The sequence below is a fragment of the Alosa pseudoharengus genome, unplaced genomic scaffold (assembly GCF_046254945.1).
Source record: "Alosa pseudoharengus isolate Yale_2024_CS ecotype anadromous, Long Island Sound unplaced genomic scaffold, YU_APseudo_1.1 YU_APseudo_1.1_scf_14, whole genome shotgun sequence".
Lineage (NCBI taxonomy): Eukaryota > Metazoa > Chordata > Actinopteri > Clupeiformes > Clupeidae > Alosa > Alosa pseudoharengus.
Window position 1 is genome coordinate 24,549,362 of NW_027468609.1, and position 15,153 is coordinate 24,564,514.

Genomic DNA, 15,153 nt, shown 5'->3' on the forward strand with positions numbered 1-15,153 from the left:
GCCACACATAAAGCATAATTAATGACCTAGAGATTTTTAAAATAAAATACGTTGTAAGATTCTGAACTTTTAATGTTCATAGAGTAAGCTGTTTCTGGGAGATAAAAATGCACCTTATTGTTGGATATGCGACAAACACAGATTTAATAAGACTATCTTGAGAAGAAAGAAAAAAAAAGTATATAGATCATGCTGAAATGTGAATGTCTACTCGAGCGATTTTTACATGATAACAGTTGTCGTCATAAAGGAATCACATAAAAGCTCATTAAAATTAATGGAGTCTTGTTTGTCCCTATGCCTTTTTTCCGCTGACATTTGATGTTTAAAATCTCTTTAAAAAGCACATTAAATGTTTGTTTACAATACTTCATGGATGTATATTTTGTATATTGTGTTATTAATTTGCCAAAATCTGTGTGCAATGTCACAGAAAAACTTGTGGTGATTGTAGTGTCTGTGACTGCTTATCTCAGTCAAACCAAGCTGTATAAGACTCTGTTAGTCTGCGTTAGTGCAGACCTTTTATGTCAAAACATCTGTCTGGTTCTAAATGGTCCTGCATTTTTTTGTTTTTGTTTATTTTTGAAGGGGGGGGGGGTTACTTTATTTTCTCAATGTGTGTAAACTTAGTGTTAGATGACTGCTTCTCATGATTGGTCTTTTAGGATCTGTGCAATAAAATGTGTTATGAGTTTTGTATTTCACCCAATGAAAGCTCTATGGATGTCATAGATGTTGTATACTATAAAAATATTTATACTTCTAAAGTTGTACAATACTAAAAATAAAATGGCATGAATGAATGCTTGTTCTTGCTCCTTTGATGTTTCATGTACTAGGATTACTCTGTGTCTATTCCTGACACAAAAACAAAAAACTAGCCTGCTCAATGTAGCATGAATTTAAAATTTGTCACACACAGTTTTAGTAATTCACTAGAAGTGGATTAGACCTATTAGCGACTAAACAAAGAGGGGAAAAATGTTTATTGTTTAAATGTGTAATATTTTATGTATACAGTTCATTAATGAATAGAAGCAATATTAAAAACCCATTTGAGTATAGACAATATTAAATGAATACATGTTGGTTTAATAAACTTTTCAGACACACTGTCACCTACACATATTTTGTTCTTCTCTAAAATAGCTTTAATTCTATATCCTAGTGGAAGTGCACGGTCACATCTGGCACTCAGTGACAGTGAAATATTTGTGGCCCTCTCCATCATCAAAGTTGCCCATCCCTGTAACGCGAGGGTCTCCAACAGGTAACTCGCGACCAGTAGCTCCCCACCTGTTTCTAAGTAGCTCAAAATCAAATCAATCATGAAATCAAATTCACAGTCTACAAAGAGAAGGTAAATGAGTTGAAAGGAACCTTTTAAAAAGCATACAAAGCTTATTCAGCGGTTTTGGATGTAGAGCAGCTATGTGAGTACATGGCATGCTACTATAACATAAAAGCTCTCGGCCATGTCCATTTTGTCAAAGCAACTCCTGGAGGAAAAAAGGCTCTCGGCCATGTCCATTTTGTCAAAGTAGCTCTCGGAGGAAAAAAGGCTCTCGGACATGTCCATTTTGTCAAAGTAGGCCTAGCTCTCAGAGGAAAAAAGGTTGGAGACCCCTGCTATAACTGTTAGCCTATTACTAAAAAGAAGCTATGAGCTAACAACAACACGTTACATTTATATAGTGCTTTTCTCAACAGTCAAAGCACTTCACATGGAAAGGTAATCCAGTGAATTATGCTAATCTACTGTAGGCTACCGGTGTACAGAGAATAGTAGGGTATGGATCCTCTTACCAAGCTCTGGGGTAGAGGGCAAATAAGCTAATCTACCAAAAAAGTTGGCATGTTTCTTTAAGTGATTATAGATCAGCTGTGTTGTGTGTTTGTAGGCTTTTTATAACTGTGTGTACCGTTCATACCTTTGGCTTTTATACTTTTTTCTTACTATTACAGCAACAGCAGTCACCACTGCAATGATCAGAATAACTATACAAAATGCTTCCAATCCAGCAAAATTGTTGCAGTTCAAGGCCACTTCTGATGGCTTCACCCGTCCATTTGTGGCATTGCAAAGAGTCTCCACAAAATGCATCAGTTTATCAGCATTGGCCTTCACCCAGTCGATAAATTCAATATTAGAGCAGTTACAGACCAGAGGGTTGTAGCTGAGGTCGACTGAACTGGGCCCTAGACCCTTGATGGAATCAATGTCCACCAGCTCAATTCGATTATGTGCAAAGTTAAGATGAATAGCTGCTGCTGGTGAGAAGAAAGTACTAAGCTTAGTCAAGTAGTTAGCGCTGAAGTCTACATAGGTAAGCTTCGTTAGGGTACGGAAGAGGTCCCCTTTAATAGCTGTGAGGTGACACTGTGCCAAAACTAGGCTTTCTAGGAGAGGTATGTGCTTGAATGTGTTTGGGTCCGACACCACTCCTCCTGGGACTGGGTTTCCGCTTAGCTCTAGACGAACAAGGCTTTTCAGGCCTTCTAGCAGACGGGGATGCGTTACACTGACTGACGTCCTGGAGAGATTCAGGGTTTTGAGCTGCACCAGGTTAAAAAACGGAGCGCTGGTGCTCAGGTTAACATGAACGTGGGTGCAGTCCAAGTGCCTGAGTTCTGGTGTGGTGTTGAAAGGCAAAGTGTCCCACTGCATTTCAAAGTTGTAGCTCAGGTTCAGGAGACGAAGATGACCCAGGCCTTGAAGCTGCTTCTCGCAACACGGCCCCTCCACTTTTATTTCACTGTGGCTGAGGTCTAGATATTCCAGGTGGGGCAGACTCTGCAGACAGTTGTCGCGAAAGATGAGTAGTGTCACGTACACCCCCATGCCACGCATAGACAGCGACTTCAGCGAGGGGAAGTTGTGGGCATTGATGTTGCACACGTTATTAAAGGCATTCCGGTCAAGAGTCAGCTTTGACAGTTTGCTCATGGTCGTTATATTGTCTGGTAAACTGTGCATGTGCATCTCTGTCATCTCGAGAACCTTCAGCCCTCCCATGCACTCGAACGTGGCATTTGAGAGGTCCGTCCAGCGGTGCTTCTGAAGGTTCAAATGGGTCACGGTCATATTGCACAGGGAGCGGAGGCTCACTGTTGTGATGTCCCTTCTACGTTCGCCCTCAAAGGCTCCCAATTTGAGCGTCTCTGTTGTCACACCTTCGAGGCCCGTCAGCACCACTGAGACATCGACTCTCGCAAAACAGTCGGTGAAGTCCAGGCTCCTGAAGCGTAGAGACCTGAAAGCTCCAGGCTCCATACTCAAGATGTCGTTGCTCTGAAAGCTGACCTCCAAGTCCTCCCTGGCGTCCTTGAATACCGTCAGATCAGACGCACTTATGCTCGGGATGTGATTCCTGGCCAGATTGAGCGACTTCATCTTTGTCATGCAAATGGCAGCGAGACCCTCCAGTGTGTGGAGGCTACAGCTCGAGACGTCCAATGTCTCCAGCAGCAGCTTAGAGATGGGGAGATGCTCCAGGTCCCTCACGGCTGTCTGGGGCATGATGAGGTGCGCCAGAGACTCTAGGCCATTGAAAGCTTCCACAGAGATGAATATGAGAGGATTCCCTGTCAGGATGAGTGTTTGCATCTTAGCCTGAGCCACAAAGACGTCCTCAAACATGAGATCAATACGGCACCTATAAGGATGACATTAGGTTTGTTTTATATTTACATTATTTGCCATTTAGCTGAGGACTCAGAAGAACGTTTGGAAGCCCAGATCCCTAATCACTACACCACCACCACACAGGTTGTTGAATAAGAACAATACATACATTACCATTCCCCTCAAGATCTTCAATTTAGACTGAATGCCACAATCAATAACTTATAATAAAATGGAGATAAAGAAATAAAGAAGATACTGAATTCATAATACCATCAATGCTGTATCAGTATAATTTGACACCTGCTGATATTGAGTCCCTCACCTTGTCAAGTCCAGTGACAGAAGCTCACTCAGCCTGCTGAAAGTGCTCTTGTAAAGGTTTGGTAAATAGTTGAAGCTAAAGTCCAGGTTCTGAGTTGTATTGGAAACAACATCTGGTACACTCTCCAAGTTTCGGCCACTGCAGTCATAACCGTTAACAATCTAAGGATAATAGTGAGGGGGAAATTTATACATTTAAGATATTACATGTAGTTATCTTAACTGTTGAGTGCCAAACCATACTTTCAATGAGAAAGGAATTCTTCCAAAATTCCTTCCAAAGAACTGATTCATAAATCTGACTAATTTTAAATAAGATTTTTTATTTTGTTTTGTTATTTCATTATCTTACCTGACGACATTTGTACTTTGCAGGAGGAATTAGTCCACAGATCACCAAATGAGACATCAGCACACACACAATTAGTTTTCTCCCCATTCTGAGTTTAGCCTACAGCCAGACGAAGCACCATCCAAATCACACAAACAAGGCCAAACCAAAAGGGTAAATGCCTTTAAACTTCCACTCAGATTTTATTTCACATACAAATAGAGGAAATGTGAAACAAAGGCCACTGCATGGCATCCCTGAATATGGGTTTTGTTTTTGCAAGAACGGGACAGTATCTGTTCCTCAATGAGACCACACTATGTTCCAGCTCTGCCCACAGCATGGACTCTCCATACAGTAGTTACACTCTTGGACAACACACACATGCAACTAGGCCTAGGAGAAATCGTCCATAATCGGTCAACTACTTAGCGTTGTAATCTCCTTTTGTCACAAAGAACACCTAATGTGATGTGGTATAATATGAAGTTCTTTATTTTACATTTACATTTATTCATGTAGCAGACACTTTATCCAAAGCTAAAAATAACAGTTGAGCCACAATTTTACAATTCAAATGTATTCTTTAAAATGACTTAATGCTCCAAAAGGTTCTCTCCATTAAAACAACGCAGCATGTGTCAATACTACAGCATTGACTTGTTATGCCCTCTCTGGCCTACAGGGGGCACTCCTACACCTTATCATGCTATAAAATCTTCAGTCAATGCAACATTTTTGCTACAGATGGTTAGCCATGACTCAACCTCTTTAGCCAGTTGGGAGACAAAGAATGACTTGGTCTGTGCTCTAGAAAAAAAAAAGATTGAACAGAAATGAATGGTTGTGAGATCAGAACAGCTTATTGAGCAGGCTCCTTTGGCGTGGTCAGTGTGCGACTGGGAGATTAGTACATATTCAAATCCAAATGTTAATACACAGAGCATGATACAAGATGGGATTTAATGTCTTTGTGTATAACAGTACATAGCACCAATGGATTTAGTGGCTTTTTATGTAAAAAAATCCATCACGCTGACAAAGCTCTTCATATAAAATGTATGTCCTTTCCCTAGTAATCTATTTATTCATTACTCTGGTGTGGTGTACAGTGAAAGCGGCGGTGTGTGTAGACGTCCTCTTGGACATCACATGAAACAGCTGAACAAGGATTCAATAGAAACAAAGCATTCCCTCTGCCTTTGTTCTCAGATAAATTGCTACACAAAGAACAGCTTTGTGTGTGTGTGTGTGTGTGTGTATGTGTGTGTATACACACACACGCTTCTATGTTTTGTTATTTGTGTAATTTACAGATTGTAAACAGAACACTCTTCATATGCCCTGACATGATTAGGCAACAAGATCTTTTCTAAAAATAATTATTGAGTATGTTTCAAACTAAGCAATTCATGAACATCTACTTCAATCCCCAGTGCTTCTTGCAACATCAAATAAAGGGGAAAAGAATGCTAGAAATATATTCCCCTTCACTCCGCTTCAATGGATGTTAATACAGTTTGCTGGGCAAGATCAGGGAGGAAGCAGCTAACATGTCTCCGAGGACCTCCATATTTATTGCATCAATATGTTCTAGATTGCACAATAAAGGCTTTTGCACTCAAGGCCACAGGAGTATAGCTGTTGTAAAGATAAGGAGCTCTATACTAAATTACTCCATCAATACATACAGTAGTAGAAGACAGTTGTAGAAGACAGCAGTAACAGTTTTGGCAAACTGTTAGCTCACCGCAATAAACTTGACTAAAAATAGTTCAATTTCTTAATTACCTTGTTAATTTGGACTTCATTACTAGTTCATGATACTTTATTGAAAAAAAAGAGGATTTGAAAAGTGAAAATGAGACTTAAATTTGTAGCTTCTCATGACACCATTTTTATATCTTGAAAACCACATAATACTGAAGGCACATTGTAAGGATAGGAAAAGAAATGCTCTCACTGTGAGCATGTGAAGTACACATCATGTGTACTTCCAGGGGGGGTATTCCAAGTATGTGGTTTAGTGACAAACCTGGGAAAGTTAACTCTGAGTAAGGGGTAAACCTTCTAATAAAAGAGCTATATGGCTTCATTCTCCTAACAAAACAATGCTATAGGGCTCTTGTTGTAGGAGGTTTACCACTTACCCTGAGTTACCTAGGTTTGTCGCTAATGAGGTTGCCTCTCACACTACATAAAACCCTACTTTGGATCACAATAAAATATGACCTCATGAAGGTTGACTGTGTGGAAGATTTACTGCCTTTTGATGCATGTTTTTTCTATAGGCAACTAGTTTTTTTGCATCATCCTCAAATTTATTTGGATGATATACTTATATGATCATGTGAAGAAGGACAAATAGTACTAGTCACAAATACACCAATCAAACAACCCAGAATATAAGAATGGGAACTCCTAGTCACAAAGGCAAAGGTTGTTATATTTCACCAAAACACATCAGTTAGCATGCTAGCTAGCTTTTTATCAGCGCTTAGCAAGGCAAATGTATGGGCTTTTTATTTAGTCACCTCGTTATTTTTAGAGAAAAACTCTTCACTGCTGTTTTACTCATAATGTCCTGTATTCATTTGCCTCTTGATTATAAATACCCCAAACTGCTTTCACCTTGCTTGAGCTTAGCAGTGGGCGGCATGTACAGAGGCCATTGTGTGTTGGTTGCCTGTCGTGACAAAAGGAGCACGCTGATTACCGCTACCTGTGCTTATCCTCGCCCACATCAGCAGCTTCCATCTAATTACAGTCCGGTCGTGATGGTGCAGATGCGATCATGCCTGGCACTCCCTGGTATTAGGCTACTAAGCAAAAAAAAAAAAGGCAAAAGTGGGATAGAGAGGGGGTGGGGGTAGGGGGGGCAGTGCACAATTTGGGTCGTGTATAGCATGTAGATTCCCTGGCGTTGGCATTGGCAGCGGAGGACCCCTTGTACTGCGTGGTGAGGCGCAGGCGTGGGCTAGGCACAGGCGGGGTCAGAGCGGAGGACCAGGAGGCCAAGCACAAAGAAGACAGTCTGCAACGGCACCGCCGCTCCCGTGACCTACTTCGCTAAATTAGACATCAATGAGCAAGCCGCACGTGAGAGGCCCCTCGCAGAGCCCCTTGATCCTACCCAAATTTAAATCGTCCTGACAGCAACCCGGTGGGGCGTGGTGAGGGCAGGGGGATTGGTGTGGTTGGGAATGGGAGAGGGGGGGGGGGGGTATTAAAAAAGAACAGTGCTCAGGGGAAGAAAGGACAGTATCCCTGTCCCTTTTCCTTGCTCCCTCTCTTTTTTTGTGTTCTTGCCCTCACACCCGTCCATCCGAACTCCACCCCCTGCCCAGCTTTAGCCCCACCACCACTCTTCTCCACCCACTGCTAAAAGAAGGGCAGACTAAGCAGCCCTAGCTAAGCAGAACTAAGCAGCTCTCGGCATTGAGGAGAAAGGGAGGGAGGCACAATAACAGTAACAGCCTCTTGCCTTCGGCCTGAAGCCTTGGGGGCAGCAGGCAAGTGAGGGCGGGGAAGAGGGACAGGGGGGACGGGGGGGACGATGGCGCGAGGAAACTTTTCCCACAGCCTTGAAAAACCATGTTTGGGTTTCTACTTTTTTCTCTTTCTTTGCACAATCACAAAGGTTGCTGTACATAGGTTGCTTGCTTGCACAAACTTGTGTAATCTATTTCTGACTTTTTTTGGAAGGAGGAGGGGGCTTTTTTATTATTACTTCTCTTTTTCTGTATTTTCAGAGCCTCTCACCAAATTATTTATACAACGGGCCTAACAGAATTTAGATCCTGAGTTCATACATTTAGACCAACAGCCACTTCAAGGGAATAGCCTGAGCGTATGTTTAAACTGAACGATCCCACAAAGTCAATATTAGTGTCGGTGACAGATATTCACCCTTTCTTCATCCTCTCCTGAAACCAAACGGTTCCTGTCTTTGACAAACCTGGTCCATCGTTTCTCCGAACAAAGACAAATGTGAACTCAAAGCATCTTATGTGCCTCGTAGCCCTGGCAACCTCATGTCAGGAGTTAATAAAAGCTTCTCTTTACTCCTCCTATCAATAACATTCATCCATGCACAGCTGAGGAGGGCTTTAAATTAAAACGACACTGTTCCTATGCATGCCCCTTCCCCCCACCATAGCCTTAAGCCTATTCTCAGTCTGTCTGTCTCTGTGACCGAGGGCCAGACTCATCAGCCCTGTCTCCCTTGTCTATCTCCCAAGTTCACCTTGCCCATCACCCAGACATACCTTTCCCCTTGCTGTCCATCATAATTTTGATATTACATGCAAGCAGGTATGAATAATACATTGGCCAGGTTAATAAAACAAGGGCAACCAATCTACTGGGAACCAAATGAAAAATATGGAAGTGCGAAGCGATAAATCAAAGAATGGGATGACGTGCCCCTAGACCCAGGTCCACTGATGCTATGCATCATGCAGTCAAGAGAAAGAAAGAAAGGAAGACAGAAAGAAAGAAAACGTGGAGACTCCAGCCTTTGAGTTATCCATTAAAGTTTGGGGATGATCAATACTTGTCACAAGATCAGCTGTGTATGACATTGCGCCATTAGTGTTGCATTAAAGCACTAAGACATCTGTGGAGCGAAACACCAGCACTTGGTTGGATTTCAAATTCATAAATTCTTTGTTTTTTGGACAGCTAATGTTCTATAAAAACTATGACGCATGAATGAGAATTAACTGTAGACCTAATCAGTTTTCTTCTGTTATAGACAACTGTGAAAGAAAGAAAGAAAGAGATAGAGAGAGAATAAAATATCCCTGCAGTTTTAATTTTTTTTCTTGCTATCTGACCCTGAAATAGTTCCCTTTGGTAAAAATCCCTTCTCCTTACGTGTTGGTAAATATTTCCCCCAGTGTGCGGAGAAAGGCCATTAAAAAGGAGGTCACTGACTGAGAGCAGTGCTGCTACGTCTGTCTCTTATGACAGTTCCACTTATATCTGAGAGGCAGATATCCTCAACTTGCCCTGCATCAACTTTAGCTGGAATTAGTTTGAGTACATTTTGTGACTTGGGCATAAGCCAAGGACCCGGTCGCTATATCCTCATGTTGCAATTAATGGCCATGGAGCTCAGCTTTAAAAGGCTGGAGGTTCTCACGAAAATGAGATGTGTTGCCAGAGCCACGCAAATGTGTGCAACTTGTTATCACGTGCGGAAATAGCAATAAAAGCAACATTGGAATTGGAATGATGCTACTTTTCTAGCACAGAAGTATTAAGCTGGCCCATATGCTCTCTCTCTCCCCCCCTCTGCTTCTCTCTCTTTCTCACTTCCCTTCATATCCCCTCCCTCTCTTTTTCTCTGCCTCACTTTCCTCCATACTCCCTTCTTCTCTCTCTCTCTCTTTTGGTACTTGTTTATTTTGATTTGCAAAGATAGTACTCAAAAATGCAAATGTAGGTGCATATGTGTATTGGAATGAAGAAGTAATAAAGTACACAAAGAAGGAAATGGAGACAGCAACAGTGTGCTGGTGTATTTGAAAGAGAGAAAGTGAGTGAGAGAGAGAGAGAGAGGTGAAGAGTGCTGACAACAGGAAAACATTCCAGACGCTTGCAGAAGAGCTCAGGCAGCAGCAGTGATGGAGGTGGTGGTGGAGGAGGCCCATTCATTGGCTCCCGTTCTCGGACGATCCGTTAACTCCATGTTTACTTTTGCGTTCTGGAGAGAGGTCTGTATCCTTCTCTCAGCCCCCCCAACCCCCCCGCCCCCTTCCCGCCCTTTCTCTCCCTCGCTTCATTTTGTCATTTCACAGCTACAGAGATAAGCCCGCTTTTGTTTGTGGAAACGATCAGTCACAACATTGCTCAGCACCGCTGTTGCAGAATTATTGGTTTAATCAATCAACCGTTCGCCGCCTCTAGCCAAAGCAAAAGAATGGCCTTGAGGCCTTGGAACATGCCCGCACTTGTATCTTTTTTTTTCTCCCCCTGCTTACTGGAGAATGCTGATGGAGCGCTGAAGATTAGCCGGATTACATGCAGTGCTGTGATTTTTGTCTCGCACGGTGATCAGAACGCCAATTTGTCCCCTCACAGCACTTGGGCTAGGCCGAGTACCCTGAAGAAAAGGACTGATTTTGCCTGATGGACCTGTGGAACTGATAGGTCAAAGAGTTGCGTAATGTTGAACAGAAACATATAGCCTCACACAGTGTGTGGACATAGCTTGTCTTGTCTTGTCTCAAACCCTTGGACAGAAGCCCATTCCAGTATTACCCATTAGTTCTGGATTCTGGATTTCTGTTCCTGTCTATGTCCTCTTCCAAGAACCAGTCAAATTATTCCTCCCTTGAGGTTGATTTGCGGTACATTAAATTACCCAGAAATCACTTAACAGCAGGTATAATTACTTTGCTGAATTATGGGGTTTTGCTTGTTAGAGGTATATTCCAACTCTGCTGGTTGGCGATAGGCTACCACCACTTTGTACAGTTTCAGGCCATCCCTAAAGGTCCATAATGGATGTCAAGAGATGAAAGGTTGAAGTGTCTCATAACCTCGTTTGTCTCCTGATGAGTGATGGTCTCTAATGAGACTGTATATCATTTTAGAAAGACTTTTTTTCATATCAGACATTAAGCTTAATTTTTATTCCTCAAGTTTGTTCACCTTCATCTTTTGGCCTTACAGTAATGTGGACATGACAAGCTTTGCAGACATACAAATATTTTACCTGGACACACAAAAAGCTGGTTAATACACAGGCCTCCCACACAGCCATATAAAAACGTTGTTGAAAGCATTTCAAATCCTATGTTTAATGATATCATATGATATTAATTAAGACCTACTTGGGCAGTGAATGCCATCACAGGTATGGCCATAATTTCACCACTGGTATAAGTGGGCAATGGCATGGGTGCCTGAGCTTCACTTTCACAAGAAGACATCTGGGGCCTCATTTATAAAAGTGTTGCGTAGAAACCATCCTTCATTTGATCTTAGATCATTTCTGAAATGATCGTACGTGTGATTCAGAGAACACGAACGTATGCACAAAAAAACGTGCGTACGCCACCCTTCCAGATGTGCCCATTATAAATCACAAATGAACTTCAACTTGTGCGCAGCCGGATGGTTTTAGGTCTCCGCCTTGTAAACACCCCCTCATCAATATCATTAGCATATGTTTTAATGAAATCAATGGCCTAAAAGCTGTAGCCTATGTAAAATTATATATTGAAAACATTGTATAGACCTAGCCTATGCCATCTGATGTTAAGTAGCCTATATGCGTCAGTTCGAATAGCTTAGCTAACTAGATTGCATTTCCGGCGGGAACTGCGAAAGTGTGCTTGCCCTGGTCCGGTCACCAACGTGAGCAGACAGTGGCATACGCTATGCTGAACCTGGCTTGATCCAGGCATTGTAACAGTGCCTTTCAGTGTTGGAGCAGTGGCAATATCTCAAAAGCTCTAGGAGAGGGCTATTCAACTATTGGCTTGCGGGTTGAATGCGGTTCGTTGGATTTGACCTTTGGCCTGCCTTCGAATTTAGCTTCTATGTCTGAGCTCAAATCAATAAAATAAAATGACAGCAGTGATTGGCTGCAAAAATAAATAATGTCACGCGTCTTGCGCCTCTCAAACTGGGCTATCAGGTAACCTACAGAGGAATTGAAATTATGAAATATGACCAAGGCATTAAAAAGCTGCTTGTTTGTCAGGATACTTTTTTATTTTATTTTATTTTATTTATTTAAAAAAATATGAGCTATGAGTGTGAATGTTATATATTCCATCCCACAAATTATGTTTTACTGGTTTATTTGACAAATAATCTATATGGATTTGCTATATAAAGACCTTGTGGGCCCTATCATGACATTCTAAAGTGCATCGTCACTGGCGCAAAGCGCATTGATTTTTTTGGGTGTGGCCAGCCCACATTCATGTAGATTCCATCCAGCGCATTGTTCAAAAAGGTGGTACTAAGCCTTCTAATTAACGAGAGGCGTGACATGCAATAAACCAATCAAACCCTCACCTGCCATTTCCTTTTGAAACCCAGGCGCTTGAACAATGGCGAGTTGGTATTATGATGGCGCAATTGCCAGGGCGACAAGAGCGTTTTGGCCTAGAGGAAACAGAGACGCTCGTGCGTGAGGTGAAGGCCCGCGAGCACGACATTTTCGGGGATGCTAGAACGCCACCAAAACTCTTCGAGGTGAAGCAGGCGTGGGAGGAGGTCGCGGCGAGAGTGTCCTCGTCTTCTGGCATCACTAGAACAGCTGCACAATGCCGTAAACGGTACAGTGATGTCAGGAGACGGGGAAAGCAAAAGCTCGCCGCGAACCGAAAGCAGCGTTTGGAGACGGGAGGGGGACCGGGCAATATTGAGGATCTGACGCCAGTGGAGGACCTCGCTGCCTCCACCCTCAGTGCAGAAAGCATTGAGGGATTTGGAGGGTTAGAAGTCGGCGTCCAACATCAAGGTCAGTCATGCTTACTGTACATACAGGCTTACTTTACAGACGTATTGTGAAAATTGTTGTGTTTAATGATTTTATTGTATCTTTACTACCTGAAACAAAGGCATATAATAAATAAACCAAAATGTTCTGCAGCTCTGCTGGCTGAAGATCCTCCTGAGCCCGGAACCAGTGGAGTAGAGCAGGGGGTAGTTGTGGAGGGAGGAGTGCCACCAACAACCTCGAGGTCCAGGGGAGCAACGCGCCGACCCAGACCACGCCGTGGCAGCATCGGCCAGGAAGAGCCGTTTTTGGATCTCCAACAGGCCGGCTTCAATATGCTGGAGAGAGAGCTCGCCGGAATCCGGCGCAGTGTTCGGCGCCTTAACACCCGCCTCAGCCGGATGGAGATGCTGCTGCGGCCTCTCGGCCGCATAGCCGACAGTCTGGGGAGGGTTGCTGAGGCAGTTGAGCGCGTTGCTCCTGCTGCAACACCATCTCCTTCTCCCTCCACACGAGCTCATCCCTTCACCAGGAGCACGCTGCTCCCTGCTCCTCCTGGACCCTCCAGTACCCGGCTCCAACGAAATCCTCCCCGCCTGCGAACCCGGGGAGGACGAAGAGGGAGGTCATGAATTCGCGAGGTCATGTTTTTTGTTTTGTTTTTGCCATTATGCAACTATAATTTGAGATTATAATAAACACTATCAACCCAATACTTCGAGTTTCGTTATGTATAATGTTCAATTAAATGTTCGGGATTGGAAATAAATGATACTATTAGGTAGCTTACCAGTCTACAGATGTGTTAGCTCTTCTGCCAACTGATCCCTCCTCTCCCGTGCTGCTGCAAGAGCATTTGGGTTTATTGGCATCGGCACATGCAATTCAGCATCACGTCTTCTAATGTCCTGTAATGTTTCCTCATCTAGGTCTACAACACATCTATGGTGTATGGCAATGTTATGCAACACACAACATGCCACAAAGAATGCTGCGACTTTTTGAGGACTGTACTGTAATGTGCCACCTGACTTATCTAAACATCTGAAGCGCATTTTCAGCAACCCAAATGTTCTTTCAATGACGGAGCGTGCTTTTGCGTGTTTCCGATTGAACGCCACTTGACGCACTGTTGTTGGCATGATGTAAGGTGTAATCAGCCATGTCTTTAATGGGTAGCCATTGTCCCCTAACAGCCACCCCTCCGGAGGAGGTTCCCTCTGGAAGACTGTAGGAATGACAGAATTGGCCAGTATGAAGGAGTCGTGACTGGAGCCAGGATAATTTGCACACACATGCACGACTTCACATGCAGCATTGCAAATCACCTGTACGTTTATTGAGTGGGTTCCCTTGCGGTTAATATAGATCACAGCATTTTCTGATGGGGCACGTATTTGCACATGAGTGCAATCTATAGCACCCATAACACCAGGGAACCCACTCTTTGCCCAGAACTCCTGTCTTGCACGCTCCTGTCTGTCAGGTGTCATGGGAAATTGAATATATTCACCAGCATGTCGGACTAAACCAGATGTAACTGCATGTATAGCCGAACTTATGGCAGCTTGGGATATGCCTCCAATTGAACTTAAGGGATGCTGGAATAACCCACTAGCAAAAAAATACAGCGCTGCGGTTACTTTTACAGCAACGGGGAGGGCATAGGGACAGGGTACAGCAGTTTCCAGCTCATCGGCGAGGAGATGGCAGATGTCCGTCACAGCCTGGCGGGATAGGCGCAGTTTACGCCTACACTCCTCTTCAGTGAGAGACAGATATGTGTGCCTTGGCCTGTACACTCGGTCTCCTCGCCTTTGCAGTCTACCTATTCGCTGTCCGATGAGATACTCCATGTGGCTGCGCCAATGGACAATATTAACACGCGCAACAATATTCAACAGATGAGTTCAATAGTGATGTTTTTCACTTACATTGTGTTGTACTGGTGTGAGGTCAATCCGTCAGTGTTTCGTGAATACGCAGGCCTATTTCCTGGTTCTTAACAGACACCCCTGGCTTGGCAGGTCGATTTAAATACCTGCGGGTCTTGCTTGTATTGGTGAAGTAATCATTTTTATCCGTCATTACCAATTTGCAAATAAATGGTGAATAACTATTCATTAGCAGATGTATTTCGTATATCTTTATTAGAATTTTGTTTCCATTGTAATCATGTAATTTGTAATGATTTGCATGGATGTTCAGCTGGTGCTCGTTCTTGAGGATGACAGAAGCAGGGTGTACGCGCGTTGTGCACCCGCCCATATGACTGTTGACATGCGCTCTTAAAATAGCATATGAACAACTCGCCATTGACTTCTGACCAGGTTTAGGTGGTGTATGATAGCGAGTTTTAGAAAATGCGCCAGGCCCCTCCCTATTGGCACACCCCTGGGTGCGATG

General features: G+C 43.3%; 1 protein-coding gene across 1 annotated transcript; it reads right to left on the bottom strand.

The window, feature by feature from the left end:
* Window positions 1–972: 972 nt before the first annotated feature.
* cd180 (CD180 molecule) lies at window positions 973–4,469 on the bottom strand. Its single transcript, XM_076284309.1, has 3 exons — window positions 4,305–4,469; window positions 3,954–4,114; window positions 973–3,659 (listed from the first exon to the last, which is right to left on the bottom strand). Exons 1-3 carry the CDS (start codon window positions 4,389–4,391, stop codon window positions 1,910–1,912), a joined length of 1,998 nt encoding a protein of 665 aa, XP_076140424.1. The 5' UTR covers window positions 4,392–4,469; the 3' UTR covers window positions 973–1,909.
* Between the last annotated feature and the right edge of the window lie 10,684 nt (window positions 4,470–15,153).